The sequence below is a fragment of the Mrakia frigida genome (genome assembly GCF_051309035.1).
Source record: "Mrakia frigida strain ATCC 22029 unplaced genomic scaffold BDY24scaffold_4, whole genome shotgun sequence".
NCBI classification, from domain to species: domain Eukaryota; kingdom Fungi; phylum Basidiomycota; class Tremellomycetes; order Cystofilobasidiales; family Mrakiaceae; genus Mrakia; species Mrakia frigida.
In genome coordinates this window covers 120,420-145,478 of record NW_027481277.1, presented here as the reverse complement: position 1 = coordinate 145,478, position 25,059 = coordinate 120,420, and the positions used below count along the sequence as shown (strand labels likewise).

At 54.1% G+C, this 25,059-nt stretch overlaps 7 protein-coding genes across 7 annotated transcripts; 2 read left to right on the top strand and 5 right to left on the bottom strand.

Moving 5' to 3' along the window:
* Positions 1-1,261: 1,261 nt before the first annotated feature.
* Positions 1,262-6,168, bottom strand: BDY24DRAFT_377720 (peptidase S8/S53 domain-containing protein). The gene is made up of 23 exons (XM_076638813.1): positions 5,857-6,168; positions 5,695-5,763; positions 5,491-5,607; positions 5,275-5,405; positions 5,090-5,212; positions 4,985-5,021; positions 4,855-4,914; positions 4,681-4,739; positions 4,537-4,575; positions 4,193-4,459; positions 3,848-4,112; positions 3,754-3,772; positions 3,569-3,670; positions 3,417-3,507; positions 3,258-3,348; positions 2,829-3,167; positions 2,575-2,739; positions 2,406-2,506; positions 2,215-2,331; positions 1,970-2,135; positions 1,850-1,901; positions 1,631-1,765; positions 1,262-1,554 (listed from the first exon to the last, which is right to left on the bottom strand). The coding sequence occupies exons 1-23, from the start codon at positions 5,947-5,949 to the stop codon at positions 1,514-1,516; spliced, it is 2,679 nt and encodes an 892-aa protein (XP_076499794.1). The 5' UTR covers positions 5,950-6,168; the 3' UTR covers positions 1,262-1,513.
* A 903-nt stretch (positions 6,169-7,071) lies between these two features.
* BDY24DRAFT_336425 (OPT oligopeptide transporter) lies at positions 7,072-11,497 on the bottom strand (the record flags this gene model as incomplete). The annotated part of the gene is made up of 25 exons (XM_076637237.1): positions 7,072-7,159; positions 7,228-7,354; positions 7,425-7,463; positions 7,527-7,541; positions 7,622-7,673; positions 7,787-7,884; positions 7,964-8,019; positions 8,089-8,158; positions 8,327-8,361; positions 8,439-8,514; positions 8,641-8,691; positions 8,762-8,820; positions 8,979-8,996; positions 9,073-9,180; positions 9,256-9,479; positions 9,548-9,705; positions 9,771-9,819; positions 9,883-9,953; positions 10,028-10,155; positions 10,217-10,260; positions 10,339-10,433; positions 10,521-10,608; positions 10,685-10,797; positions 10,861-10,946; positions 11,037-11,497. The coding sequence occupies 25 exons, from the start codon at positions 11,495-11,497 to the stop codon at positions 7,072-7,074; spliced, it is 2,409 nt and encodes an 802-aa protein (XP_076499793.1).
* A 1,466-nt stretch (positions 11,498-12,963) lies between these two features.
* Positions 12,964-15,193, bottom strand: BDY24DRAFT_377709 (uncharacterized protein). The gene is made up of 5 exons (XM_076638812.1): positions 15,042-15,193; positions 14,850-14,949; positions 14,684-14,774; positions 13,306-14,533; positions 12,964-13,224 (listed from the first exon to the last, which is right to left on the bottom strand). Exons 1-4 carry the CDS (start codon positions 15,183-15,185, stop codon positions 13,378-13,380), a joined length of 1,491 nt encoding a protein of 496 aa, XP_076499792.1. The 5' UTR covers positions 15,186-15,193; the 3' UTR covers positions 12,964-13,224; positions 13,306-13,377.
* Positions 15,194-16,523: 1,330 nt separating this feature from the next.
* On the top strand, positions 16,524-17,984 carry GET4 (the record flags this gene model as incomplete). Its single annotated transcript, XM_076644361.1, has 5 exons — positions 16,524-16,849; positions 16,958-17,033; positions 17,135-17,299; positions 17,392-17,749; positions 17,871-17,984. The coding sequence occupies exons 1-5, from the start codon at positions 16,576-16,578 to the stop codon at positions 17,982-17,984; spliced, it is 987 nt and encodes a 328-aa protein (XP_076499791.1). The 5' UTR covers positions 16,524-16,575.
* A 196-nt stretch (positions 17,985-18,180) lies between these two features.
* Positions 18,181-20,684, bottom strand: BDY24DRAFT_377696 (uncharacterized protein). Its single transcript, XM_076638811.1, has 6 exons — positions 20,339-20,684; positions 20,201-20,241; positions 20,045-20,069; positions 19,777-19,959; positions 19,397-19,665; positions 18,181-19,216 (listed from the first exon to the last, which is right to left on the bottom strand). The coding sequence occupies exons 1-6, from the start codon at positions 20,568-20,570 to the stop codon at positions 18,254-18,256; spliced, it is 1,713 nt and encodes a 570-aa protein (XP_076499790.1). The 5' UTR covers positions 20,571-20,684; the 3' UTR covers positions 18,181-18,253.
* On the top strand, positions 20,680-22,582 carry BDY24DRAFT_377692 (uncharacterized protein). Its single transcript, XM_076638810.1, has 9 exons — positions 20,680-20,738; positions 20,807-21,022; positions 21,090-21,413; positions 21,522-21,715; positions 21,789-21,812; positions 21,877-21,983; positions 22,048-22,299; positions 22,378-22,441; positions 22,510-22,582. The coding sequence occupies exons 1-7, from the start codon at positions 20,711-20,713 to the stop codon at positions 22,256-22,258; spliced, it is 1,104 nt and encodes a 367-aa protein (XP_076499789.1). The 5' UTR covers positions 20,680-20,710; the 3' UTR covers positions 22,259-22,299; positions 22,378-22,441; positions 22,510-22,582.
* Positions 22,583-22,791: 209 nt separating this feature from the next.
* BDY24DRAFT_377680 (protein farnesyltransferase subunit beta) lies at positions 22,792-25,042 on the bottom strand. Its single transcript, XM_076638809.1, has 8 exons — positions 24,584-25,042; positions 24,244-24,468; positions 24,074-24,160; positions 23,615-24,006; positions 23,508-23,525; positions 23,345-23,414; positions 23,025-23,268; positions 22,792-22,909 (listed from the first exon to the last, which is right to left on the bottom strand). The coding sequence occupies exons 1-8, from the start codon at positions 24,832-24,834 to the stop codon at positions 22,808-22,810; spliced, it is 1,389 nt and encodes a 462-aa protein (XP_076499788.1). The 5' UTR covers positions 24,835-25,042; the 3' UTR covers positions 22,792-22,807.
* Positions 25,043-25,059: the final 17 nt, after the last annotated feature.

The following is a 25,059-nucleotide window of genomic DNA, read 5'->3' as shown; positions in this document are numbered from 1 at the left end:
GGGCGAAGAAAGGAAGAGTGTTGTCGAGGGTTGATCGCCACGCGTCGTCGTTGTTGGGAGGGAAGGAGAACATTCGATGCCAAGTTCTGGCAGAGGCGTGTTTGGTTCGAGGAAGCCCGATTGCTGCTGCCAGGAGGTTCGAGGACGAGTTTGAGGGGGCGACGAGACGCGTCTGAAGTCTCCGGTAATTCGAGCCCGCCTCGTGCCAAAGCTCCTGAACCTTCCATCCAACCCATCAAGAACCCATGACGCATAGACAGAACAGGTACCCCGTGTCAGTTTCGTGTACACGGCCAACTTGAGAGACGGACGAAGAGGAAGAGGGCGAAGAAAGAGATAGCCGGAAGCGAGTCGAGGCAAACACGACGAATCAGGCGGAGATTGATTGCGTACCGAAGTCAACAACTCCGACCTGTATAGTGGTTGGAGGGCCTGCCGAAGGAAGGATTTGAGCAGGGGCAGGTCGAAAATCCGAGTGCAGAGGTCGATCCTTCGAGGGCAGCAGTTCCGCTCCAGCTGCTCGTCAGCTCGAGTAAGAGAGAGGAGAGGAAAGGGTTGAAGCTTCAGGTCAAATTACATCTGAAGTAGTCAACTTCGGAGAGGGGGAAAGATCCGAGCGTAAGGCTGAGGGAGGGGAGGGGGGGAAGAGGAGGGAGGAGGGAAGCGGGAGCCCGGCTCAGCGCTCAAGGGTGAGCTCGAGCGTCAGTTGTAGATGTGGCGGGGAGATCGAGGTACGATTTGTATCCTGAGTTGAGGGAGACTACAGAGATCTGAAAGATGAGGGGTGAGAGGTGTAGCTGCTGGATCAGTCGTCGACAAGGGTCGCTGCTAGAGGAAGGGAACGAAAGTTGAGCTCGAGCTTTCCTTCCTTCCCTCCCGACGACGAGCATCCCTCCGAATTCTCAGAAGTAGTGCGATCTTGCCGCTCTCCTTTTCTCCCCTTCCTCCCCTTCCTCTCAAAGTCAAGAATCACATCCTTCGATTCTGCGATCCCTCCACGCTCGCGGCTCGAGATCCATGCACGTCGCCGACGTCGTCTCCCTCGAAAGCTGATGCCGGGACCTCGAACTAAGCTCGGCGAAGCCCCCGTAGGCGGTGCCACGCTTACCTCGAACGGATAAAGCTGGACCTCACACTCTTCTTTAGAGGTTGATAACGAAACCCTCCGGAGCCATCGCCATGCCTTCTTTCTCTTCGGACGCGTCTACGTTTTCGCTCCCCCTACCCTCTCAGAGCCAGTTCAAGATCGCCAGGAAAACCACTGATAGATACCAAAGATAACGTGAGAAGAAAAGAGATAGAAGCAAGACCGAAGCCAAACCAGTGAAGAATCCAAAAATGATGAACGAAGAAGTGCGAAAAACGAAAGGGAGTCGAAAAGAGTGTAGGCTGATGCGAGCGAGAAGAAGAGAGCTGAACCGATTTTGGATACATATTGAAAGAATGAGGCAGAGTCTATAGTGAGAGACGGAACGGAGAAACGGAGGTAGAGGGGGAGGTTGAGAGAGCCAGTTTAGGCGTGGTTGACCGTCACGACGGGTGAGAGCCAGGATTCTGTGAGAGGAGAAACGTTTCGAGAGGTCAAATTGAGAAGAGAGTTGAGCACAGGGAAGAGGAGAGCAAAACGTACCGTAATCCTCGCTGACAGTCTCGTCTCCGAAGAGCTTGAGCGTTCGAAGAAGGACCTTGTAGTCTCCGTTGGGCACGGTCGTTCCGTCCGCAAAGGCGAACGTGCTTGCTGAAGTGGACAGAGGGAGTTGGTAGTCTAGCGATGACGAGGAAAAGAGAGCGGTTTAATTTCTGAAGACGCGTCGAGGACCAGCGAATCGAAACGGAAACGGAAACTCACAACCGTTCTGAACGTCGTCGCTGGCGAAGACGCTTCGATAGTTGTAGGTGATCTGTAGGAAGAATAACGCATCCGTCAGAGCCTGTTCGACAATGAAGGACAAGCAGAGAAAGAGCTCACCTCGAATAGGGTTCCGAGGGAAGCAGGCAGAGCGGGATCGGCTCTCTTCTTGATCATTCGGCGACGGTTGTGATCCTTGAGGTTCCTCTTCTTGAGGATCGAGGGAGTGAAGGTGGTATCCGAAGCAACGAGGGTGGCGATGACTTTGGCGCTTCCTCCAGAAAGCCTGGTTGATTCGGAGGGAAGGAAGGGATGCGAGATCAGCTTTGCGAAAGACGCGACGAGAACGAGGGAACGCAACGAACCTGTAAATGAGGGAAGGCTGATCGGTAGCGGTGAAGGTGAAAGTTACAGGACCATCGACGAAATCCTCGGCGTAGGTGAGGAGGGCAGGTGTGACCACTCCGAAGTACTCGTTCGAACTGAAGGGACGAAAGCAGAGGGAGACGGTCAGTCGAGGTCGGGAGGGTTTGGTAGAAGAGATCGAGCTGCTCACGTGTCGAGGATAGGGAAGTCGTTCTTCATCGAAGCGGCAACTCCGAGGTAAGGAACGCTGTAGACCTCGCTCTGATCGGCACTCTCAACGGAGACGAAGCCCTGGAGGAAACAAAAGGAAAGGTCAGCGCTCTAAAACAGGAGCGGTTCGGAGAGGAGGAATGACTCACAGAGTAGACGGGGACATTCGAGGCATCCAGCCCGGTAGGAGGGACGAAGGTGAGGATGACATCGACTGAAGAACCAGCGGGGACGGCGACGAAGGTGGAAGAAAAGGCAATGGTCGCGGCTCCTTCGACGAGAGGGACTTCGTCCTCGTTGGGAATGTCTCCGAACTGGGAAAGGGGAGAAAAATGAAGGAAGCATGGTGAGCATACGAGCTGCACGAGTCTTCGAGAGATGATGAAGGAACTCCCGAACTCACGGTTGAGAAAGTCAAAGCAGCGAGAGCGGGAACGTTGGCGAGTCGGTAGCTCTTCTCGGACGATCCAGCGTTCATGATCGTCAAAGTCTGGACGAGACTGGCGTGATCCGTATCGTTGAGAGCGAAAGATCCAGGGGAGACGACGCTGGGGAACAAGACGGCGTTGTAGGCGTCCACGAGCCCACCGCCTTGTTGAGCGACGGTGTGGAGAGAAGTACCGTTGACGACGGTTGCCGCTGGGCGAGCAGTAGAGACGAGCATGGAGTGAACGAAGGCGGGAGAGGAGAGATCCGGGTTCTGGGAGATGAAGAGAGCGGCGACTCCAGCGATGAACGGCGACTACAGCGATGAAAGGAGGAGAGAAGACGTGACGTCGAAGAGGTCAGCGTCAAGGTCGCCAGAGTCAACGCTTTGGGAGAAGAGGCTCACGGCTTCAGAGGTTCCAGAGTTGACGACGTAGGTGTTTCCGATTCCAGTGGAGAGGATGGAGCCTCCAGGCGCGGTGAGAGAAACGGAGAGGCTGAGAAAAGAAGGGAACAGTTCAGTTGGGACTTTTCGACGACGACAAAAGAAGCAAGAAATCCTCACTTGTTATCCCACTTTGGTCCGTAGCTGCTGATAGCGCTAGTAAGTCCTCCGGTGGTAGGGTTCGGGAAGTTGATGTAGCCGGCAGGGAAGCCTGTACGAAGGAGCAGTTATCAGAAGAGGCGACGAGTGAGGAGAGGCATCGTCGAACGCACTGATGGTCAACGCAGGATTGGCGATCACGTCCGCGACGAGAGCTTCTCCTTCCGTTTGAGTGATCAGAGCCTGCTGGACAGGGACGGTTCCGGAGTTGACGGCTGGCAAAGAAGGAAGAAAGAGGAAAGAGAACCGTTCAGCTTGTCTGCGATTTCTCGTCCAGAACAGTGCAGTTTGAGCTCACTAGCAGTACCCGCTCGGTCCTGAAAAAACGAAAAGGTGCGATAGGAATGGTAAGCCGGAAGTCAAAGGAAGGGAAGCAAAGAACGAAGGCTCACGTTGTAAAAGAGGATGATCTCTCCTCCAGCGTCGAGAACGTTCTGAGCCTTGATCGAGAACGAGCATGTTCCCCTACGGACGAGGACCACCTTTCCGGTGAAGTCTGTAGTATCGGGATAGGGTGAGCAAGCGTCGGTGGCGCTGGTCGTGTCGGTGGTGGAAAGGGCCAGAGAGAAGGTTGCGGTCGTGTTGATGGCCGAGGTGGCGTATAGATGGATCGTAGTTCCGTCTGAGAGGATAGCTCCGCTTCCAGGAGAAACGATGCTGAAGTGGGGAGAAGAAGGGGACGATCAGCGAAAGACGGAAGGAAGGAGGACGCGACGAGAGAAAGGAAGGGAACGAACTTGTCGACCGATCCGACTGAGATCACACCGAGACCAGTCGAGGGAGAATCGGCGTAGTACATTCCAGCAGCTCCACCGTTTCCCGCAGCAGCGACGATAACGGTTCCGGCAGCAACGATCCTCGAAGCGACGACGGCGACGACGTCTTCCGACCATCCAGCGGCGAATCCCAAGGAAAGGTTGATCACGTCGGCTCCATCACTTTGAGCGAGCAGCATCGCAGCGATAATCTGCTCGTTGGCAGCGGTACCTGTGCATCCGAAGACTCTGAGACAATGCGAGAAGGCAAACGTCGTGAGCAAACGAGGACGAGACGCGGCGAGGGAAACGAAGAGAGGGCGAACCTGTAAGATCCGAGAGTAGCAGCAGGAGCGACTCCGGTGCTGTCAAAAGCAAAAAACACAAGGCTCTGGTCAGTGCCTTTCAACTAAAACTGGAGGAGAGCAGAGGCACGTTCGCAGCCCTCCTCTCTTTCCACAAATACTCACAAGTTCAGAGCGTTGGCGTTGGCCCCGATAATTCCAGCTACGGCAGTTCCGTGACCATCCTGAGAAGGTACGAGAACGGTGGAAAGGAAATGAAGAAGAAGAGAGACGGAAAGAGAGCTCGGTTCAATTGGACGCGTCGAGAAGAGGACCGAAAAGAGAGCTCGAGGAACTCACGCAATCTTGAGGGATGGCAGATTCGACGGCAGTGTTGGTTCCATCGTAGTTGTCTCCAACCTGCATACGAAGGAGAGAGGGATCAGCTTCGAGAAAGAAGAGCGAACGAGGAGGAAGATGAGGGCCTCACAAAGTCGTATCCCTTGGTGACTTTGCAACCAGCACCGCTGAGAGACACCATACCAAGCTCGTCAGCTGAGTCTCTTCGAGTTCTCCAAAGTGCGAAGCTACCCACAAGCATCCTCCCAAAGCCTCGTGCGTGAAATCGATTCCACTATCGACGACGGCGATGAATCTTCCAGCTCCCAAAATTCCTTGGTTGTGGAGCCGGTCGACTCCAGTCATAGCGTGAGTTGAGCTGAAGAATGAGAAGGCGAAATATTAGCTTGTGAGAAAGCGAGGGAAGGAGGAGGAACGGACTAAGTGTCGGTTGGGTTGACCGCGAACGAGTCGACTCCCACCGTCAGATCGGCCTTGGTCGTGGGTCGATCAACGAGGGTAACAGGGTAGACTCCAATGACCGAAGGCAGAGCAAGGATCGTAGCCGCGTTCTGAGAGAGGGTGGAGAAAACAAGGTTGGTCAACGACGCGAAAGAGAGCGGAGTGGGAGGGGAAGGGGAAACGAGGAGAACGAACGGCATCGTCGACCTTGATGCTCGCTCCAACGAAGAGACCCATGCTGTCGAACTTCTTAGCGAGAGTGTAGGGAATGGAGGCTCGCTTCATATGGGTGGCGAAGTGCTCATGTGGATCCTGGGAAGAGGGACAAAGAGAGAGCGAACGAAGAAAGATGAGCTCGAGCCTTTTCCTCCTCCCTCGCTTTCTTTGGTTTGAGCTCACCACCGACCGTTTCCCATAGGAGGAGAGATCACTGAGTTCTACGATCCATGAGTGAGGCACGGTCCGAGGCTGATGAAGGCGAAGAAAAAGGAAACAGAGTCAGTGGCCGAGGAAGCAGACTCGTTCCATTGAAGGGAGGGAAGGAATCGAAGCAGAGCTCACAGTGACGATAACTCCGTCCTTCTTTGGACTCCTGTACTCAGCAGAGACGGAGGCTAAACACGAAAGAGCGACGACCAGAGAGGGGAAGAGCATCTTGAGAGACGAAAAGAGAGGGAGCGTGTAGGTGGGGGAGGTCTCGAGGAGGAGGGGAGGAGGAAGGGAGAGGGGAGGAGGCCGACGGAGTGAGAGTGAAGGAGAGGGGGTGTTCTAAACGAAGGTGGGTTGGAATCTCTAGGAGAACCTTGATTAAATCTTGAGCTCTATAGAAGAGCGTAGAAGGGACGAGAAAAGAAGCGAGACGAGCTGATGGTTGGGAGGCAAAAGGGACGCGTCTGTTGATCGTGCCGTTTTCTCGAGCGAGACCTTTCGTTTGAAACATCCAATCGTGCGAGGCGCTTCCCTTGCTCCAGATCAAAACAACAGAGCTTCCAGGCTTTTTCTTACAGGCCCTCCCCCGGCTACTAAAGAGCGGAGAGCGTAAGACCCTCAAAAAATCCTCGAGGGAACGAAGAGGGAGCGAGAGGAGGAACGTTTGCAACTCGTCTGATCGGTCTGATCCTCGACAACGCGTCTGCTCGAAGGACTCGTCCTCCCATCTGTTGGAAACGTGCAGTTCATCGCGGATTCAGATTCTACCGAAAGAATCCTCGGGCAAGGAAGGCGGGGAAAAATGTCCGAGAGATGAGCGTCGTTTCTGAGGACTTTCGACGAAAGAACGCGTCGTAACGAAGGGGTTGAATCGGAACTGTCCCCTTCTTTGCACACTTCTCGCCTCTTCCTCTTCTTCTAGTACTCGGTAGAGAGAGAAAATGATAAAAAAGGATCCCTCGGAGGTTTCTTCTCGCTTCCGAGCGGCCCAAAAAAACGTTCTCGGGAAGCGAGTTGGGATGAAAGGGACGTCGGGTTATCGGTCAAACCTTCGACGCGTTTGGTTTCCCAGCTCTCGTTCTCTTCCTTCCCTCGACTCGAAGCCAGTGACGGATCTTAGGGCATCTCTCGTGCTCAGAAGCAACGCAACCTGCAACAAAGAGCTGAGAAGGTCATGAAGTGAAAAGCGAGGTCCCAAAAAGAGATCGTGAAGTCAAGACGAGGTAGCACAACGACACGAGATGAAGAAGAGAGATAGAGAGACGCGAACGAAAAACTCGCAGTACAACTAGGCAAACCAGAAGACGATAAAGTGACGAAGGAAACAGGAAATCAAAAGGAAGAGGATCACGACCACGACGACGCGCCGAAGGTCTCGTTCGGCCCAAGGAGCTTGTACGGCGTGCCCAAAGAATCGGCAGTGCCGTTGTAGACGCTAAGGTAGAAGATACATAAAGTCAGAAGGTGTCAGGTGAGGACGATAAGGAGCAAAAGGGGGCTCACACGTTCCCCCACCAGCTCTGCAGAGTGTGCTTCCCAATCGTTCCATGGGCGGGATAGGTGAAGGCGAAGAAAATGATGATGACGGAGATGGCGTAGCCAGCGGAAGCTCCTGCTGAGAGGATGTAGTCTGAAGGGAGAGAGAAGGTCAGCGAAGGTCGAAAGTCGTCGAGTCGACTCGAGGACGAATTTCGACTCACTGAATCGACTCCACCACACGAAGTGGTACTTCCGTACGACTGTAAGAATGAGATGAGTCAGTTGAGCTCGTGAGAAAAGTCGAGGAGACACGAGAGGCTCACGATATTGAAAGATGACTTGAAGAGGGAACGAAGGCAGAAGAGACGCGTCAGTTCGAAGCCCAAAATGGACAAACAGAGGAAGCACGGTTGCTCACAGTTGGTGTAGATATACGAGATCATGTTGATCGGAAGATACGGAGGCATGAGCTGTAAGAAGAGGGGAAGAAGAGAGTCAGTCGCGGGCCGAACGAAGTAAGCAGTAAGAGACGAGTTGGACTCTGATGAAGGTGGGTGAGATGATAGGATGAAGAGTGACTCACAGCGGTGACGCTAAAGATGACGGGCCAGTTGACGAACTTGTACCACTTCGTCGGATAGCGTTTGGCGAGGAAGTAGAACGGGAAGGGTGCGAGCACCCCTGTGAAAGGGAAAGAGAAGGAAGGAAGCCTCGTCAGTCCTTCCCAAAGACCAACGAACGGGCAGAAACGGTTACTCACCAGCGAAGAAGCCCCAGAAGATGGGCCCGTACATTCTGCCCGGCGAGAACTGACGTCTGTGGAAGGAGGAATCAACGTCAGCGACGGAGAGCGAGGAAGGAGGGGAAGGGGAAGAAGAGACGTACGCAGGTCCGATCAATCCCCAGAGGACGCTGGCGACCCCAAAAGTTTGAGCAGAGGGACACCAGAAGGCAGCTATAACGAAGAAAGAAACAAGGGTCAGAGTTTGCAGAATAGAGAGAGAGAGAGAGAGGATGTCGAGGTGATCGTGCGACTCACTTCCGCTGTCGGGGTCGCAAACTGGAAAGATCGAGAGTCGAGGTCAGCACGAGAAGGCAGACGGGAAGAGTAGAAAGGGCTTACGATTTGCGATATTCGAGTACATCCATTCATCGACCCTAAGACGTTCCAAAGGGGAGAAGGGCGAAAAAGGTCAGCTTCGAGTTCACGCGAAGGGTGAAGAAAACCGACGCACCCGACTTGAACGAAGCAAGCTATAGTAGCACTGATGATCTGGACCTGGAACATGATGCGAGGAGGGATCTTCATGTCTAGAGAAAGCGAGGGAGCACGGAATAAGAACACGAGCGAGGTCGTCAGACGAACGAATTGTTGAAGGGAGGAGCGGGCGGAGTGCTTTGGAACGAAGGACGAGGGAATGGATGAAGGTTACGAACAATGGCCAATCTTCATGTCCGAGACGAAGTTGAGCCCTTGGGTGAGAGTGACTGGTAAAGAAGGAGATGGTGAGTCAGTCGAGACGCGTCGATTTTCTGTTCTCTCGAACGAGGTACTCACTGTAGCTGTAGGTCTTGAAGATCATCATCGAGATAGGCCGTCCAGGGTTGATGTAGCCACTGCCGAAGGAGAAGATTGAGTGAAGAAGGCAAAGTGAGTCAGCGAGGACAGCAACGACGGGAAAGCGACGACGTTGTTGAAGGCTCATTCCAGCAGCTCGATTGACTCCACAGACGAAACGAAATCGACGACTTCGACGGCAGTGAAGATCACTTACATGATGAGCTCAGAGATGCTGCAATGGATTGAAGGAGAGAAGCAAACGCGTCAGGTTTGCGAGTCGGAAAACCTCGACTCGACAACACACTCACACGTTCAAGGCTCCTTGCTGATTGGTGACGGCTTGTACGACTCCGACGGGGAGCGCAAAGAAGAAAGAAATGAACAAGGCGAGAAACAGAGTCCAAGGCGGCATGTCGCTGTCAAAAAAAGGGAAGAAACGCGTCAACAAAATGCGAGAGAGAGGAGCGCCGGTTCGAATCCACGTTACTCACGTTTCCCATCCACAAACGACTCCAAGAGCCATTCCGAGGTTAACGAGAAACACTGCTGCATACCACCAGAAGGGGACTTCCTTATACTTCCTCATCAATCGAGAGTGGATGTCGTTCTCGTCGTGGAGTCCTCGCCACGCTTGCGTCCAGATCGCTCCGCGGTAGTAAAGAGCGGTGTGAACGAGGGTAGCCATGAGGCAGGCGAAACTCATGGCGTAGCCCATCTGCGGAGGAAGAAAGAAGAAGGTCGAGTCAGTCGAGCTCGAGGGAAGGAAGACGAGGAGGGACGTACAGTGAAGGTGATAGGAACGAAGATCTCGGAGTAATCCTCGTATCCCTGCTGATCGAACTCGACTGATCCGATCTTGAGAATCCGATCCACATCGTACTTGTGACCCGTGTTGTCGTAGGACCTCGAGCCAGCGAAGGGGAGGTACCACGCGTCGAAGGCTGAACGAAGATTGTAGATCAGCAAGGGAAGTGAAGAGAAGACAGAGAAGGAGAGAAGGACTCACCTCCAGTGTAATATAGTGAAGGGTACAAGATGAGAACGAATGAGACGAACTGCAGGAAGAGGAAATCAGCATCGGTTCGGCGACGCGTCGAGATCAAGCTCAAAAAACTCACTCCGACTCCCAGGTTAGCGCAGGTCCACCAAGGCGTCGCAAGAGGATTTCCCATAGTCGATATCAGCCCCCCTGTGACGAAAAGGAGGTATTCAGAGGGTCAGAAAGAGGGAGGAAGAAGTGTAGAGACGGAAGCGGAAACGAACAATCAAGGGTGATGAAAGAAAGGCCCATTCCGTGGGAGTAACCGAAGATCTGGTTGACGACGACGTTCGTTGGAGCTATCCAGGTGACCCAGTCGAAGTTCGAGGTAGCAGTAACGAGATAAGACGGGCTGGAAAAGAAAGAAGATGATCAGCGGAGGGACGGGATCTTTCAGGGCAGTTTCAACTCACATCCAAGTCCAAACAAACATCGCAGCAGTGACTCGGTAGAAGAACTGATGATCAAGAGAGAAAAAAAGGGAGGAAGGTGAGCTTGGGCTCGAAGCGAAGATGAAGGAGCAGAAGAGACGAACCCGATCTCGAGAGACTTCGCCAGGGGCCAACACTCCCATCGGAGATATCGAGTGTAGCGTGTTGAGAAGAGCCGTGTTGACGAGAGTAGCAGGCCCTGAATTCAAGTCATCGAACAAGGAAGAGGACGATGATCAGCGGGGCGAAGGGAGCATGGTGAGAAAAAGCGAAGGACGAGACGAACAGATCATAGCCGCTGGCCAGACGAGGAATCTCCTCAGCAGTCCTCCCATCGAGAATCCAATGAGTTGAGTCGACAGAACGAGCATGATCTGGTTCAAAGGCAGAAGATTGAGAGTCAGTACCCGCTCGAGTCTTTTCGAAGCCGAACGAAACGATCGGACGAACCTTGTAGGCAAAACTCCAATCCTGTCCGTAGAAATAACGTTGTACGACGAGAATGTTGGTCGCATAAGCAGTTCCCGAAGCGACTCCAGCCATGATGGTGATCAGGGTGTGCTCTGAGAAGAGATCGAGAAGGATGAGCGAGGGCTTGGGCCAGGAGAAGAAGAGAATCTACGAACCTTTGATGTTGAAGGGTCCAGGGTTGATAAAGTTTCCACGAGGGAGGACGTGAGCCATGAAAATTCCAAGCGGGTAGCATACGAGTCTGAAGGGTGGGGGCAAACGAGGAAGACGGGAGTCAGGAAAGAAAAAGCTCGGACGCGTCGAGGCCTCGACAGATCCGAGACCGACTCACTGGATTACCAACGATGCAACGTTGACTGAAGGATAGCGAAAGTAGAAGAACTGATTCACTCCAGCGAGAACGCAGCTTCCCAAGATCCCCAGAACCCAGACTCGGAGCGTGTTCGTGGGCATTGAACTGTCGTCGGTGTTGGCGACGGCGGCTCTCACTTCGGCGTAAACACTGTCTTCTTCCCCCTCGTCGAACCCCCAATCGGAGTAAACCTCAAGATCCGCTTCATCCGTGTAGGCTTCTTGTCGATCCGAGTTGGCTCCTTCGGTGTCCGTGTTCGAGTAGAAGGAAAGAGGGATGGGATCCCCCGGTTGAGGCTGAAGAGGAGGTCGTCGATGTCGAAGAGTGGAGAGAGTAGGAGGACGAGAGGAAGGTTGACGATCCCATCGATTGAGGGTTGCTGATTCCCGAGCGAGAAGAGGAGCGTCGTAGTTTGGGTCGAGGAGATGACTGAAGTGCATCTGAGGAAAAGGGGGGAGAAACGAGAAGAGGGAGAGGCTGTTCAGTACGTGATTCCCGAGCTGAACCGATGTATATCAGGTCGAGACTGGATCAGAGTAGGAACCAAGACCTCTCAATCTGACCCGGCGCGTCTACGAGCAAGGAAAGCCTTGGAAGCAACCTCGAGAGGAGAAAGAGGAGCGTCGAGCTTGACGGTGAGCTCGATTCTTCCTTCCTTCCTCCCTTCTTCTTCCTTCCTCCCTAGCCTGGACGCCCTCAAACCAGGATGCTATAGCATCAAAGAAAACTCGAAGACTCACCGCTCTCAACTCTTCTATACTCATCTCTCCTACCCCTCTCACATAACTCCTAGCGTCCCCTCCGTCGTCCTTGTCCTTGTCGCCCTCCTCCTGCTCTTGATCGTCCAGCATGCCCTGCTCCTCGAGATACAGAAGCAGCTCGTTCCTTATCGAGCTTGAGGTCTCGAAAGAGAGAGAGGTTTGCGTCCCGACGTCCTAGAAGAGGTCGGGTCGAGAGAGAAAGAAGGAAGGAGAGAATCGGAGAAGGAAGAGGTCAGCTCGACCGATAAGACCTTGAACGAAGGCTTCATAAAGGAAGAGAAGAAGGAGGACTCACCCTTTCTGAGCTCATCACAGTCCTAGCGGCGAGTCTCTGAGCTAACATCCTGGTAGTTTGGCCTGTGATAAAAACGAGGAGGGCTATGGAGAGACCGGAGGAGAGAGAGGAGGGGAAGGAAGCAGGAGAGCCTAATGGCCAAGGAAGACGACGAGCGTGGACTGGAAGGCGTTCTCTCTACAGGAGAGGCTGATTGGATTCCACGCGAGGCTAGCAGGGGTGCAAGGAGGGGTTTGAAGTGGGCGAGCTCTGTCTCTGTGAGAAGATTTGGCCTCTGTGTCGACGTTTGGAGGAAAAGTCACGCTCAACTCTCCTCCCCTTCATTCAACGGACCCTTGATCACCGATCAGCCCATCGGTCCGAGCTCTCGTATATTTAATCGTTCTCTGCGCTGATCCTCATCTTCTCTTATCTCCCTGAAGATCGACCACATCAGTTTTTGACGCTCTCTGCAAAGTTGTTTGGTCGGAGTTGATCCCGACTTTTGAAGGGGCGGGCGAGCTCACTTCACTCTCTTCCTTCCTCCACCCGCGACCCTCCTCCACCACCACTTTTACAATCTGAACCTTCTCAAACCTCAGAAACCTGACTCCGGCATTCTCTTCCACCTCAGAATTCGGTTCATCCCCAAATCTCCCCTCTCCACCCCCTCAGATCTCGTCGAAATAGACGCTCCTCCCTCCTCCTCCTCCTCTCTCCCTGTCCTACCTCCGATCCATCTCGTTCTTTTCTCATCGACTTGCTTTTCTTCATCTCCCTTCGTACAGCCATTTCTCGATGCATCACGATTCACCCCGAACTCTACTTTCACGGCCCGTCTCCCTCTCTCGACTCCCTCGGTCGATTCGAGTAGCGAAACAAAGACATACGAGATGCCCCTCTCCTCTCTAGAGACGTTTGAAGAGGCAAAAGAGAATAGAACTATAGCAGGACTGAGACTGGAGATGGCACTGATCGCAAAAAAGAAGACAGCAAAACGAAAAGATGAAGTCGCGTCGAGGTTCGAGAAATCGACGCGACGGGAAAAAGCAAAGGAGAGGAATAGAGACTTGGACGAAGGCTTGTAGGTTTGTTTGTACTCCTCGACGATACTGATACGATAGACTGATCACTGACGAGCAGAAACGAAGTAGGTCAGCTCGAGGTCGACGGGACTTCGAAGCGAACGAGACGAAACACGGGGACGACTCACCTCCTGCTCCCTCCCCTCTCCTCCTCCCTAAACCACCAGGCTTCCAACTGAGATCAAACTCCAATGCTGTTCCTACTCCATATCCTGATCCTGTAGATAGATCACGTCCTCCGATCCTGCCCTTGACTGAGCGAAACTCTCGTCGGCGAAGAACGAGTCGTCTCCTCCTCCCTCCGGTGAAGGAGGGACGTAGGAGGACCCGGAAGCGGCGGCGAGAGCGTTTCGTTCCTCTCGTTCTCGTTTACGTTTCTCTGAAGGAACATAAATCGAGAGGAAAGGGAGGAAGAGGTCAGCTTCGACTCGCTTCGATTCAACTAAATTCCCCTTCTCATCGAAGAAACGTGTGGTGCGAAACTCACCATCCCTGGTCTTCTTCCACCTCTCCCTGTCCTCCAACTTCTTCTTCTTCTCCCTCTCCTTCTTCTCGTTCCTCTCCGCCCTCTCCCTCGCCTTCCTCTCCAAGCTCTCCGTTTTCTTCACCTCCGCCGCTGCCAACTGCTCCTCACTCATGGGAACCGGCTCAGCCTTCACCCTCGAAGCAGACGGAGCAGCAGCGGCTCGTCGAGCGTAGACGGAAGTGGTAGGTCGAGAGGAGGAGGTTGTGGAGCTGGAAGGGGAGGGAGCTGCTGAGACCGAGAGAGCTGAAGCAGCGGCTGCTGTGAAGGAGGTGGAAGCGAGAGGAGAGCCTGTTGAAGCTGGAGTAGAGGGAGCGAGGGAGGGTTGTTTCCTTGGTGGGAAGGCGAGGATTTTAGGAGATCGAGAAGCTGGAGTAGAGGCTTTGGAACCTGATCCTGAAGCGACCGCCGACGCTCCTTTGGGTTGAGCAGCAGGACTGCCCTTCTTCCCATCCCCAACGAGATGAACGTAGCTCGCTCTCCCACCCTTGACTCCCTTCGGCGGAATCGTCCCAGGAGGTTGACCAGGCTTGGGCATCGCATGCTTCGGATGCGTGTTGCTTCCTTTGGGCATGGCGTGTTTAGGATGAGTGTTGGGACCGATAGGACGAGGCATGGCGTGTTTGGGATGAGTGTTTGGACCCCAGGTCTTAGGGATGGCGTGTTTGGGGTGAGTGTTGGGACCGTGCTTGGGATTTCTCCAAGGTGCTGGAGCTGGGACGGGTTTGGGAGGAGGAGGAGGTGGTGGTGGAGGAGGAGGAGGAGGGGAAGGGGAGGGTGAAGGAGAGAGCGCTGGGAGGGATTTGAGAGCTTCCATTTCGTGAACGAGAGTTCTGGAGGAACGCGATGAGAAAGAGAAGGTCGCGTTAGATGATGTTTTGAGTAGAGGAGGAGGTGAGGGTTGGAGGAGAGCAAGGATGGAAAGGAAAGGAAAGGAAAGGAAAGGAAAGAAATGAGCTCGGCGGTTTCCTCTTCCCACTCACTTGAACTTCTCCTCCTCTCCTTGAATCTCGACCTTGATGTCAGACATTCGAGCCTTGTAGGCAACCTGAGCGACCCAGAGAGCAGCTTTCTCTGTAGAGATCCAAACGAGAAACCTCGGGTCAGCTTGGATGTCTTTCAGGAGAACAGAAACGGAGGACGACTGACCTCTCGGAGGAAAGCTCAAAGGGTTCGCTCCAGGCTCGAGAATTCCGGGTTCGAAGGGAGGATTACTCTCCAGAATATCAGAGTATGCGGCTCGAGCGTTCTAGTAGAAAGAAACCCGAGAAAACGAAGGTGGATCAGCGAGAGGAGGGAGGAACGAAGAGCGGGGAGGGACGAGAGGGGAGGGCGACGTACCGTGTCTGACCAGTCTCCTTGTTGGTTCGTGAGAGGATGATCGTTCAAGAGTCGAGCGACAGCATTCCAATCCTGAGATCCAATCTGGTAAACAGCCTGGGCGAGTAGGAGTTGCTCGAGCGTATCTCGACGAGAGAGCGACATGAGAGTTGGGAGCTAAACGAGATCGAACGAAGACCGAAGAGGTCGATGTTTCCTTTTCGTTTTCGTCCTGAACGACCACGACCTTCTTCGCGGTAGGCTCCAGATTCTCACAATCTCGAAAACGAGCTCAACTTCCAGTTCAACAGCTTCAAGAACTTGATTTTTGACTCGAGGTTGTCTCCTGGGTGAAGGATGCCTGAGGAGCTCATCTGAGTCCGCTAACAGCTCGCTTCCTCCATGTCCATTGCTCCAGAGGCGATATGAGCTGATAAACTACCCCCTACATATATATGCCTGACCTCACTTCCGTCCTGATTTTTTTCTCCAGCTTTTCCGCCATCGCACTGAAGGGAAGCCTACCCCTTCTCCTTTCCCTCTCGACCAGACCGTTTCCCGCGGGAAACTCCTTTCGCTCTGACGATCACGTTAGTTCGAGATGAGAATAGGTCGGTTAGACTAGGGGTACGAAGGCAGGTTGACTCCGAAGTCTCCGTCTCTGATCAGAATCGAGAACTAATCGAGTCGCCTCGTCGTCGTCGTTTGCTTCCAGAACAGCACTTCCGTTCCACCCGTCACCTTCACCTCCATAGTCACCACTAGTCTCGTTGCTCCAACAAAGAGCAAGTATTGCCAAGGTCTCTACATCATGACTCACAAGGTGAGTTTTTTAACGAGCGACGCGTCTCGTCAAGGACTTTTTCGCTGACTCTTTCTGTTCCACCTCTCCGTTCAGCTCTCGGTCACCAACATCCTATTCTACCATAATCAAGGCTTCAACTCCGTGGAATCAGGGACTCTCAGTGGGGCGTCAGGTACGTTTGGACAAGAGGAAAGCTGATCGTCGTCGACGCGTCTGACCTTCCTCCCCTTCTTTCTTGCTTGCATTGCCCTCCATCCTAGGCTCTACCGACCCGACTTACACTCCCAGTCCGTCTTCAAGAGCTCCCGCTAAGCTCCTTATCGGCTCGACGGATCACCTCTTTGAGTTCGAGGGGAAGAGGATGCAGAACCGTTTCTTCCGTCGAGGCTCAGGTCAAGCATGGGAGAGGATGCCTGTGAAGGTGCTGTAGAGCTGTGTAGTATTAAATTAAGAATATGTAGTTTCCGTGACGAGATTTGATGTGTACTTTAGCGTGCTACATGTCGAAGGACGAAACGCGTCGCTCTCTCGTTGGACTTCCTTGCCTCGCCTTTGTTTCCACCATCTCCGTTCTGAGTCGTCCTCTCGATCTCGGAGAGGGGATACCGAATCTTACTTTTTGTCATCCTGCAAGATTTGCTGCCGAGAAAGAGGACGGCGACGAGCCTCGACCTCCTCCTCCCGCCTTCCCTCCCAACACCCACGGCGAACCTCAGCTTCCCCTTCTCTCCCTTTCCCTTTCCCTCAACCATGCCTCCCCGTTCTCTCCCCACCGACCCTACGCTCATTCTTCCTCCTCTCCTCTCCCTCGTGGAATCAAACGCCTACTCTGCTCATCAAAAGACTCGAACGACGTCTGCTCGACTCATCTCACACGGTCACCCAGAGGAAGCCATCCTCGTTCTCTTCGAGGTCTCCAAAGCTCTGCTCAAGAAGGGAGAGACTGGAAGTGGAGTAGATCTGGCTGTGTTGATGCTCGCTGCTTACGATGGAAAGGCTGAGAAGGTCACGGATGTATCAAGAGGTCAGTATCCCATCGCAAAAGAGGGAAGGGAAGGAAAGGAAAGGAAGGAACTCGAAGCTGACCTTCTTGCCCTCCCTTGTTTGCTTTGCTCTCGTCTCGTTCCCCTAGGTCGATGCACCAATTTGATCGCCCTTTGCCCAGCGAGTGGGAACTGGAGGAAGACCATCATTGATGCTTCAGTAAAGTCAGTTCCCTTCCTTCTCTTCTTTGTCGAGCTCAACTCTCTTTGCCTTCCTTCCTCCCATCGTCTCGCTGACCTGGCCCGCTCTTCTTTTGCCCTTCTAGCTGGACAGCGAAGAACGGTACATCGCCAGCAGGAGACGCTACTCTTCTTTACTATATCGGGGCGCTGCTCGTTCGAGAGAAGGACTTCCTCAAGGCTGAACCTCATCTCATCTCCGCTGGAACGAGGGACGCTGGACGGTTGCTCGGAGAGATGGGATTCGAGTGGTGAGTGTCCTCTCCTGCCTCGTTTGCACAACTATACAAGCTTCCCTATCTCTCTCTTCAACCTCTAATCATGCCTTCCTCTTCTTCCACAGGTGTCAATCCGGCCTCATCGATCCTTCACCTTACCTGCTCCGCCTCACGCTTCCCTTCCTCCTCCTCTCCCCTCCTTCCATCCTCCCAGCCCGAACAACTCTCCAAACCTTCCTCTCCCTCCTTCTCGCCGCCAACCCGTCCCTCCTCCTCCAACGGATCCCCTTCCCTTCGTCCAAACCGGGCGAGGACGACGACGAGATCCTGTTTACGAGTCTCCCCGTCGCGAATTGGCTGCAGCTCGTGGTGAGGAGTGTGCAGAGAGCTGGACCGGAAGGGAAGGCTGGGTGGAGTGAGCTGGTGGGAACCAAGTACAGGGTTTTGGGAAGACCTGGGTTGAGGGATGAGCATGTTAGAGAGGTGAGGAATTCGTTTCGCTGTTTTCCGCAATTGACGAACGAGCGTTGGAACGAAGTCACGTCTCGTCGTTCAAACTCCCTCGCTGACCTCTTCCCTCCTCTCCTCGCCCTCCGTTCGCCAGGCCGTTCAAATCATCTCTCAACAAACCTTCAAGATCGCTCCTCCTCGAGGAGCTGGAGGAGCCAACATGCTCGGAGACCTGATGGGCTCGCTGTTCGGAGGTGGAGCGCGTTGAGCTTGAGGACTAGTAGGATCTGTTTTTTAGCCTTTGCAATCTCGGAGCTAATGATATACTTCGTAGACTCTCTACGCAACTGGCTTTGGGATCCGAGAACGGGGAAGCAGCCGAGAAACGCTCCAATGCGGAGGAGAAAGCAGACGCGTCGAGGGTGGTTGTCTCTTCCTTCTAGCGGACGCGAGAGCATCAACAGCAAGGAGAATAGCGAGGCATCATAAGCAGTAACAAATTACCATACTCCCCATCAAAGCCTACTCCTCCAAAATCTACCTCTTCTTCAAGAACTCCTCGAGCTCCGAATCCAAATCCTCCGCTCTCGCCTCCCTCCTGCCACCACCACGATCATCCCTCCTGTCATCCCTCCCACCTCGATCATCCCTCCTTTCCCCACCTCGTCTCTCCCAATCCCTATCATTCCTCCGCCCACCTCGATCCTCCTGCTGCCTCGACGCAAACGACTCCCTCCCTCCTCCTACTCCTCTCTCCCCCTCGTAAACTCCCCTCTCCCCGCTCCTTCCAAACGACGAAGACCCCTGCCTCCTCGGAATAGCTCCCTGCTGGACGTAAGGCCGATCGATCATCATTCCAGCTCCTTTGCCTCCTCCAATCGCAGCCATCAGATCCACCTCGTCGACAGCCTCCCTCTCGTCGATCCTCATCCCTCCTCCACCAGGCAGGTCGTCCTCCCCGAGCAGATCTCCCGAAGCAGAAAGCTTGATCCCCAACCTCTCGTCCAAAGGAATCTTGGCAATCCTCTCCGAGAGCTTCGATCCAGGAGGAGATCTTGACCTCGACCGTCCAGCGAATCGTTTGAGGAGGGACGCGGCTCGTCGAGTTGAGCTTTCGCTTGGAGCGGCGAGGTTGGGAGGGGAAGCTGATCGTCGACTTCGTCCTCGAATACTGTGACCTCTCCTAGCAGCGTCGTCCTCGTCGTTGTCGTCGCCGCGGTAGTGGGAGGGTCGTTCGAGGGAGAAGGAAGGTGCGAGGAGGTCGACGCCGATCTCTTGGAAGGGGACTTCTGGATCTCGAGGGTAGGAGGGTCTCGAAGGGAGACCGCGGGAGTTGAAGGAGGAGGAAGGGGAGGAGATGTCGTCGTGGAGGTCGTGAGCCCAGGAGGAGGTGTTCGTTGCTCGACCAGGACGCGAAGAGGAGGAAGGGTGGTCGTCGAAGGAGGCTTGAGGTTTCCCAGCTTGATGACCGTTTTTGCGGTAGAAGTTGGAGGCGGTACCCTGGACGAGGAGAGGGAGAACAAGGGGAAGAGGAAGAGGGAGAGGTGAGCTTCGAGTTCGAGACGACGCGAGGTCGCAACTACCCTTCACACCTTCGTACCTCCTTCAACCCGATTTCCCAGCTTTTCTAGTGGCCTAAAAATCCATGGAAAACAAATCAAGTGTAGAAAGAGCACTCACCTTCGAGTAACCCTTCTTGTCGTCGACCTTTGCCCATCGAACCTCAATCACACCCTGCATGACCTCCGGAGAGTCTCCAGCAGCTCCCTCTCCCTCATCAACCTCCATCCTGAGCTCTCCTGCTGGCTTGGGCTGCTTGTACTCCTTCGGCCAAAGCGACAAGGGAACGAGTTGACCTGTTGTCGAGGCGGAGGAGGGTTCTGGGTCGACGAGGAGAGAAGCGAGGGCGATGGACGCCGACTTTTGGGATGGGAAGACGACGACCAGACCTGGAGACGTTCCAGAAGAAAGGAGAGTTGAATGTCAGCGGGGATGAAGTGGAAGTTCGAGGCGAGAGAAGCTCGGAGAGGAGGGGAGGGAAGGAAGGAAAGCGAGCTTGCAGTCATCTGCTATCCACTCGATACCGAGAGGGACCGAAGCGCTGAACGAGCTGATGTAGGTGAAGATCTTTCCTGTTGGGAGTTCGGTGAAGGGGGTTCCTTGGAAGTAGAGAGCGTTGGTTCGGATGGAAGGATCGTCGACGGGGACGGGGTAGGCTGGGACGTCCACCTCGTCGACAGAGTCTGGAGAACGATCAAGGAAAGCAGAGGACGTGATCAGACGCGTCAGAGTGCATCTCGTCTAATCTACGAGTGCTGTTGGACTCACAATCTTCCTCGAGGAGATCGGAAGCCTGAAACGAGCAAAGGAGGGAAGGAGGGAAGGTCAACTTCCTTCTCGGCCTCCCTTCCCTTCGAACAGGTCCCTCAAGCTCCAAGCGGGCATCGAAGAGGTTCGAGGTCAGAGTAAAGACAGAGTACTTACCATCTTTTGTCGACGCACTACGGGCTTGATCTCGGACAGAACTGAGGGCAGGAAGGGAGAAGAAGGGGAAGGGAAGGACGAGGTCAGCTTCGATGCTCTCTCTCCTTTCAACTCTCTTTCCTCTTTCTATAGACTCACGATACAAGTTGGCAGTCCTCTCCTGCGGTTCTCTCCTCTCTCTCCTGTCCTCCTGTCTGTACTCTCGGTACTCTCCATCTCGTCCTCCTCCTCTCCTCGGAGGTGCGATGTCGTCGAGCGCGAAGTCGAGGTCGGGGTTGAAGGGTTTCGATGGTGCTGCTGTTGAGCGAGATTCGGCTTCGTCGTAAGGGAGTCCTCCAGAGAAAGAGAAGTCGTCGGGGTTGCCAGACATGGAGAGAAAGATGGAAGAAGGTGGAAGGGTGCTGGTCGTTAGGGATCGAAAGGAAAGAGCTAAAACGAAAGGAAGCTCGTCGCCGTTTCGCTCCTTCCCTCCCGACTCTCATCCTCCTCTCTCCTTCCCTTCTTCTCGCCATGGACCCAGATTCTTACAGTCTTGAAGGTGAGCTGGACTTCAGCTCATTTGAAAGCCGGTCCGACATGTTTCTCAACAGCTGGTCTTCCCAACAGATGTGCAGCAAGCCCTCGAGAGAAGGGGAATCTCTCGCCACGAATGGGATCACTGGAGGGGGAGCCTGCACTGGAAGGAGAAGGAAGTGGTGAGCTTTCTAGTAGCCCACCTAGGCGTGCCTCTCGGAACTCAACGCATATCCCTTCGTTGGCAGCTTCTCGATGTCCTGAAGCGAACGATCCAAACCGACAGAGCTCGAAAGCGACGTCTCGATGGTTCGTCTATCTCTTCTCCTTCAATCTTTAGCTTCACTGATCAGCTGCTCTTTATTCTGCTCTGCAGCTCTTCCTCTATCCTACCAACGTCGCCTCCTTCTCCCCTACGAGCTCATCGCTCACATCCAGTCCTTTCTCGTCGGACCTCTCGCTCTCTCAACTCACGTCGCCCTCTCCCAGCTCAACAAATCCGTCCGAACCTACCTCTTTGGTTCCACAGAAGAACTCGTCGAGGAGCGTTGGAGACAGATCTGCCTTCATGCAGGTATGGGAATCGTCTACGAGGATCTCACCGAGCCTTATCCGGTGGGGAGGACTTGGGAGAACAGCGCTCTCCGAACCGCCGAATGGAGGCAGATGGCGAATTCAACTAGATGGCAAGACTGGAACGGTGAGTCCCCAGTCTTGGTTCCTCCCTGGAAGATGGGCGAAGGGTACGAGAGAAGAGAGGAGCTGATCATTTCCTTCCTTCACGCGTCTCGCGGTGGACGTCCGCCAGAAGCACTCCTCGCCTTCGCTGGTTCGGAGGTCCGAGTCCTGAGCAGGAAAGAAGTCAAAAATGATGATGTTCAGCTTCAGATCAACCCAGCTCTTTCGTATATGAGGCTCATGGAGACGAACGAGCTCGACTTTGCGATCAAGGACCGTAACGATCAGTGGCTTTCGGTGTACGATGATCGCAGCTGTGTCATGGTCCGTCCCTTCATCCTCGCTCCCACATTCCACTTTCTTCGCTGACTACTTGTCACTTCCTGCTGCCGCTCAGCTTCTCACGTTCCCTCCCGTCTCTGTTCGTCCACCTCGATCTTTTCGTTTGAGACGATGCTGACGTTGCTGGCTTTGTTCTTCTTTAGGAGCTCTCGGTTGCCGTAGAAGGCGTTTCTGGGACCTACGAGAAGCTGGAACTCCGGAACGAGGATGGAATCGTCATCTGGGACCTGTGGACAAGCCGGTTCGACGAGTAAGTCGTTCCTTCCTGTTGGACGACGCGTCGTGAACCTCACTCTCGCTCTTTCTCCTTCCAGGCTATGGTTCCCAGTCGATGGAATCCTCGTCGCTGAATTCGTCGAAGGAGATAAAGGAGACTACATCAGCTCTATTCCTACCAACCACGATGGAGAACTCTGCGTCGAGGAAGACGACGATCACGAACCTAGGTACTCCTCTTCAGCAGCAGTAGCTAGAAGAGAATCCAGAGACGTCGTCCTCGAGGAGATCATTGAATCTCATGGATGAAGCTACGGGTTGATGTATGGAAGAGTCGTGTTCGGAGCCGAGTGAGTCTCCGGTCGTTCCTTTCTTCCTCCGCTGCTGCCCTGCGTCGCTGACTGAAGCTTTGGGGCCTGGGGTTTCAGAGGATTCTACGGTGACTTCGAGGAGCTTAATTCAGGATCTACCCAGTTCGAACTTCTTCTCGAGGTCAGTCCTTCTCGCTCTCTCTTTCTTTTCGACACGTCGACTGACTCGTCTTTGTTTTCCTCTCTCAGGATCCCTCGGCCTAGGTCCCTTAACGTTTTCTCGCAGCCGTTATCCATGAGGTTTCAAAGTCTCCGCTCTCAATCAAGGTTTTCGCGAGAGAGGTGGGGAGAAAGGAACGTTCGAGCTGGACGGTTCTCGTCTCCTCCTCTTCCTTCGATCCCTCCTTCCTCTCCCTTCCTCTCCTCTTCCTTTCCCCCGACCCACCTCAGCCGCAAGATAATCAAACTGAAATAGATAAGAACACATAACACTCCTGAATCTCAACCCTCGCTCTCCCTCCCTCTCTCCCTCCCCTCGCCCGCCCGGCTACTCAGCCTTCACGCCGAAATCCTTCTCCTGATTGTAGAACCTCCTCATCATCGGCTCTGCCCTCAGCAGCAAGATGTTAATCGCTGGGTGGGTGGTGTTCTGCTCACGACAAACACGAAAGAGACGGAAAGGGGAAGAAAGTCAGTTCCGAGTTTCGAGTTTCGACGCGCCGAGCTCCTCTCGAACGAAAAGAAAGCGGTACAAGCCGACTCACCACCCTGTTCCCCTCTCCTCCCAAACTCAGAAACTGCGACTCGAGCTCCTTCCACCCCAAAGCCTGGACGAACACGTCCCTCTGCTTCTCGTCGCTCAACCCGCTCCCGCTCTTCCCTCCCTCCGTGGATGAGGGACGCCAGGCTTTAGCGAGTCCAGTGCAACGGTCGGGGGAGAGGATGAGCCGATGTTGGGAGGAGGAGAGACCGGCGAGATTGTTGACGGTGTGGTAGAAGTCTGCGTTTCTGTGAGCGGGGACGACGAAAACGGCTGGGGAGGTGAGTTTGGGAAGCGAGAGAGGAGGGAAGAGATGGGACGAACTTGGGAGGTTTATCTCGAAGACCACCTTTAGGGTGTTGGGCTAGGGTGAGGACGAATTCTTGGAGAGCGGCTGTTGAGGAGAGGAAAAGAGACGAGACGCGTCAGTTTCGACGAGACGAGACGGAGCGAAGAAGCGAGAAAAGAGATGCGAAGAGGGACGAACCTCGGTCGTAGAGAGCACCTACCAGAGCCGATCCAAACCAAAGTGGAAAATGATCAGCTTCGAGCAAGAACGAGAGCAGCGAAAACCATCTCATTGCCCAAACTCACCTTCATCCCTCCCCTTCTCCTCCTCCCCTCTGGCCTTCTTCACCATCTCCTCCAGCACCGTAAAGCTCCCTCCAACCCACCACCCGTAACACCCATCCACCAGCTTGTTACTCCTCCCCTTGAACCCGCCTCCATCGACCGCACTCGCCTGCATCATGACGCTCCATCTCAGCAACGCTTTCTCGTTGACGGGTTTCGTTGGAGTTGCGAGAGGACGAAGGAGATGCAAGGAGAGGACGGCGCAGGAGGTGTAGCCTCCGTGGGCTTCTCCTAAAGGAGTTGGGATGGGGTAGGAAGGGATGAGGGGTTGGACGGGTGTGGTGAAGGGAGAGAAGAAGGTGTGCGAGATGGAGGAAGGGGAGGCGGAGAAGCCTCCTTCGTAGGTTTGGCAGCTGAAAACGAAGGCGGGACGAGGTTAGCAAGAGAGTGGAAGATAGAGAGAAGAGTAGAGAGACGTACGAAGCAACGAAATCAGCCGTCTTTTCCACCAGCTCTGGCGTCAACAAGTTCAACAGCGTCGCCGTCGCGAGAAGGCAGTAGACTCCCCTTCGAAAGAGAAAACGACAACGAATTCAAAAGTCAGCAAGGCTTCTCCTATCAAAAAAAAAAAGACAGTGTACCCTACTAACCTAACATCGACCTCCCCTCCTTGACACACCGCGAACCCTCCATCCTGCCTCTTCATCCTCATGAAGAACGAGTAGATCGCTGTTCGATCGATGGATTCCCAGCCTGCTCCGAGCATGGCGAGCGAGCAGATAGAAGCGTAGGTGGTCAAGAGATGAGGGAGATGGGAGACGTTTCCTCCGAACCCGCCTGAGGGGTGCTGGCACGACAGGATCGTTGCGATGGCTCTGCGAACGAAGGAGGAGGAGAACAAAAGAAGGAGAGAGAGGGTGAGCTCGACGATTTCGTTCGTTTCTTCTTCTCCTTCAAAAGCGACAAGGTGAAAATCTTCGAAGAACTAACCTATCCTTCGTAGCCTGATCCAACGCAACCCCAAGTAGATCGAACGAATGCAAGATCCAGTAGAGCATCCAAGGTCGAGAAGCATCCAAAGAAACGAACGGAGCGGGGAGTTTGAACAGGTTCTTCGCCAGGTACTGAACGTGAGAGTTCTTCTCCAAGACGGGACTGCAACAAAACACTCGATCAGCTTGCGAGGAAATCTTCCCTTGGAGCGAGAGAGACTCACGGCGCTCCTCCAGCTTGGAACGCATCGGTCGCTCTCCACTCGTCGAGCAGTTTCGAGAGCATCAGTTCCGTCGCATGCTGCGTCGTAGAGGTTTCCGTAGGGTGGGAGTCGTCTTCGGAGAGGGATGAGGAGGGGGTGGAGAGGATGGGCATGGTTGTTGAGTGGGTGTTGAGGAGGAGGAAGGAAGGAGGAGGGAAGGTGAGCTCGATTCGGTCGAGGTCTCCTTCGAGATTCTGAAACGAACAAAGGG

What these genes read in the sequence shown, in the direction of transcription:
- BDY24DRAFT_377720 (XM_076638813.1), bottom strand. Translation starts at nt 5,949, where the DNA reads ATGCTCTTCCCCTCTCTGGTCGTCGCTCTTTCGTGTTTAGCCTCCGTC. An exon ending in AACGCCAACGCTCTGAACTT is followed by an intron (nt 4,576 to 4,680) that starts GTGAGTATTTGT and finishes TGCTTTTGACAG; the next exon opens with CACCGGAGTCGCTCCTGCTG. An exon ending in CAGCCTTCCCTCATTTACAG is followed by an intron (nt 2,136 to 2,214) that starts GTTCGTTGCGTT and finishes CGAATCAACCAG; the next exon opens with GCTTTCTGGAGGAAGCGCCA.
- BDY24DRAFT_377709 (XM_076638812.1), bottom strand. Translation starts at nt 15,185, where the DNA reads ATGTCGCTCTCTCGTCGAGATACGCTCGAGCAACTCCTACTCGCCCAG. An exon ending in AAGGAGACTGGTCAGACACG is followed by an intron (nt 14,950 to 15,041) that starts GTACGTCGCCCT and finishes TCTTTCTACTAG; the next exon opens with AACGCTCGAGCCGCATACTC. An exon ending in TTTGAGCTTTCCTCCGAGAG is followed by an intron (nt 14,775 to 14,849) that starts GTCAGTCGTCCT and finishes GGATCTCTACAG; the next exon opens with AGAAAGCTGCTCTCTGGGTC.
- BDY24DRAFT_377696 (XM_076638811.1), bottom strand. Translation starts at nt 20,570, where the DNA reads ATGTCTGGCAACCCCGACGACTTCTCTTTCTCTGGAGGACTCCCTTAC. An exon ending in GAGGACTGCCAACTTGTATC is followed by an intron (nt 20,242 to 20,338) that starts GTGAGTCTATAG and finishes TCCTGCCCTCAG; the next exon opens with TTCTGTCCGAGATCAAGCCC. An exon ending in ACAAGAAGGGTTACTCGAAG is followed by an intron (nt 19,217 to 19,396) that starts GTGAGTGCTCTT and finishes CTCCTCGTCCAG; the next exon opens with GGTACCGCCTCCAACTTCTA.
- BDY24DRAFT_377692 (XM_076638810.1), top strand. Translation starts at nt 20,711, where the DNA reads ATGGACCCAGATTCTTACAGTCTTGAAG. An exon ending in TCGAAAGCGACGTCTCGATG is followed by an intron (nt 21,023 to 21,089) that starts GTTCGTCTATCT and finishes TCTGCTCTGCAG; the next exon opens with CTCTTCCTCTATCCTACCAA. An exon ending in ATGATCGCAGCTGTGTCATG is followed by an intron (nt 21,716 to 21,788) that starts GTCCGTCCCTTC and finishes GCTGCCGCTCAG; the next exon opens with CTTCTCACGTTCCCTCCCGT.
- BDY24DRAFT_377680 (XM_076638809.1), bottom strand. Translation starts at nt 24,834, where the DNA reads ATGCGTTCCAAGCTGGAGGAGCGCCGTGAGTCTCTCTCGCTCCAAGGG. An exon ending in GATCAGGCTACGAAGGATAG is followed by an intron (nt 24,469 to 24,583) that starts GTTAGTTCTTCG and finishes CTTCGTTCGCAG; the next exon opens with AGCCATCGCAACGATCCTGT. An exon ending in ACGGCTGATTTCGTTGCTTC is followed by an intron (nt 24,007 to 24,073) that starts GTACGTCTCTCT and finishes CTTCGTTTTCAG; the next exon opens with CTGCCAAACCTACGAAGGAG.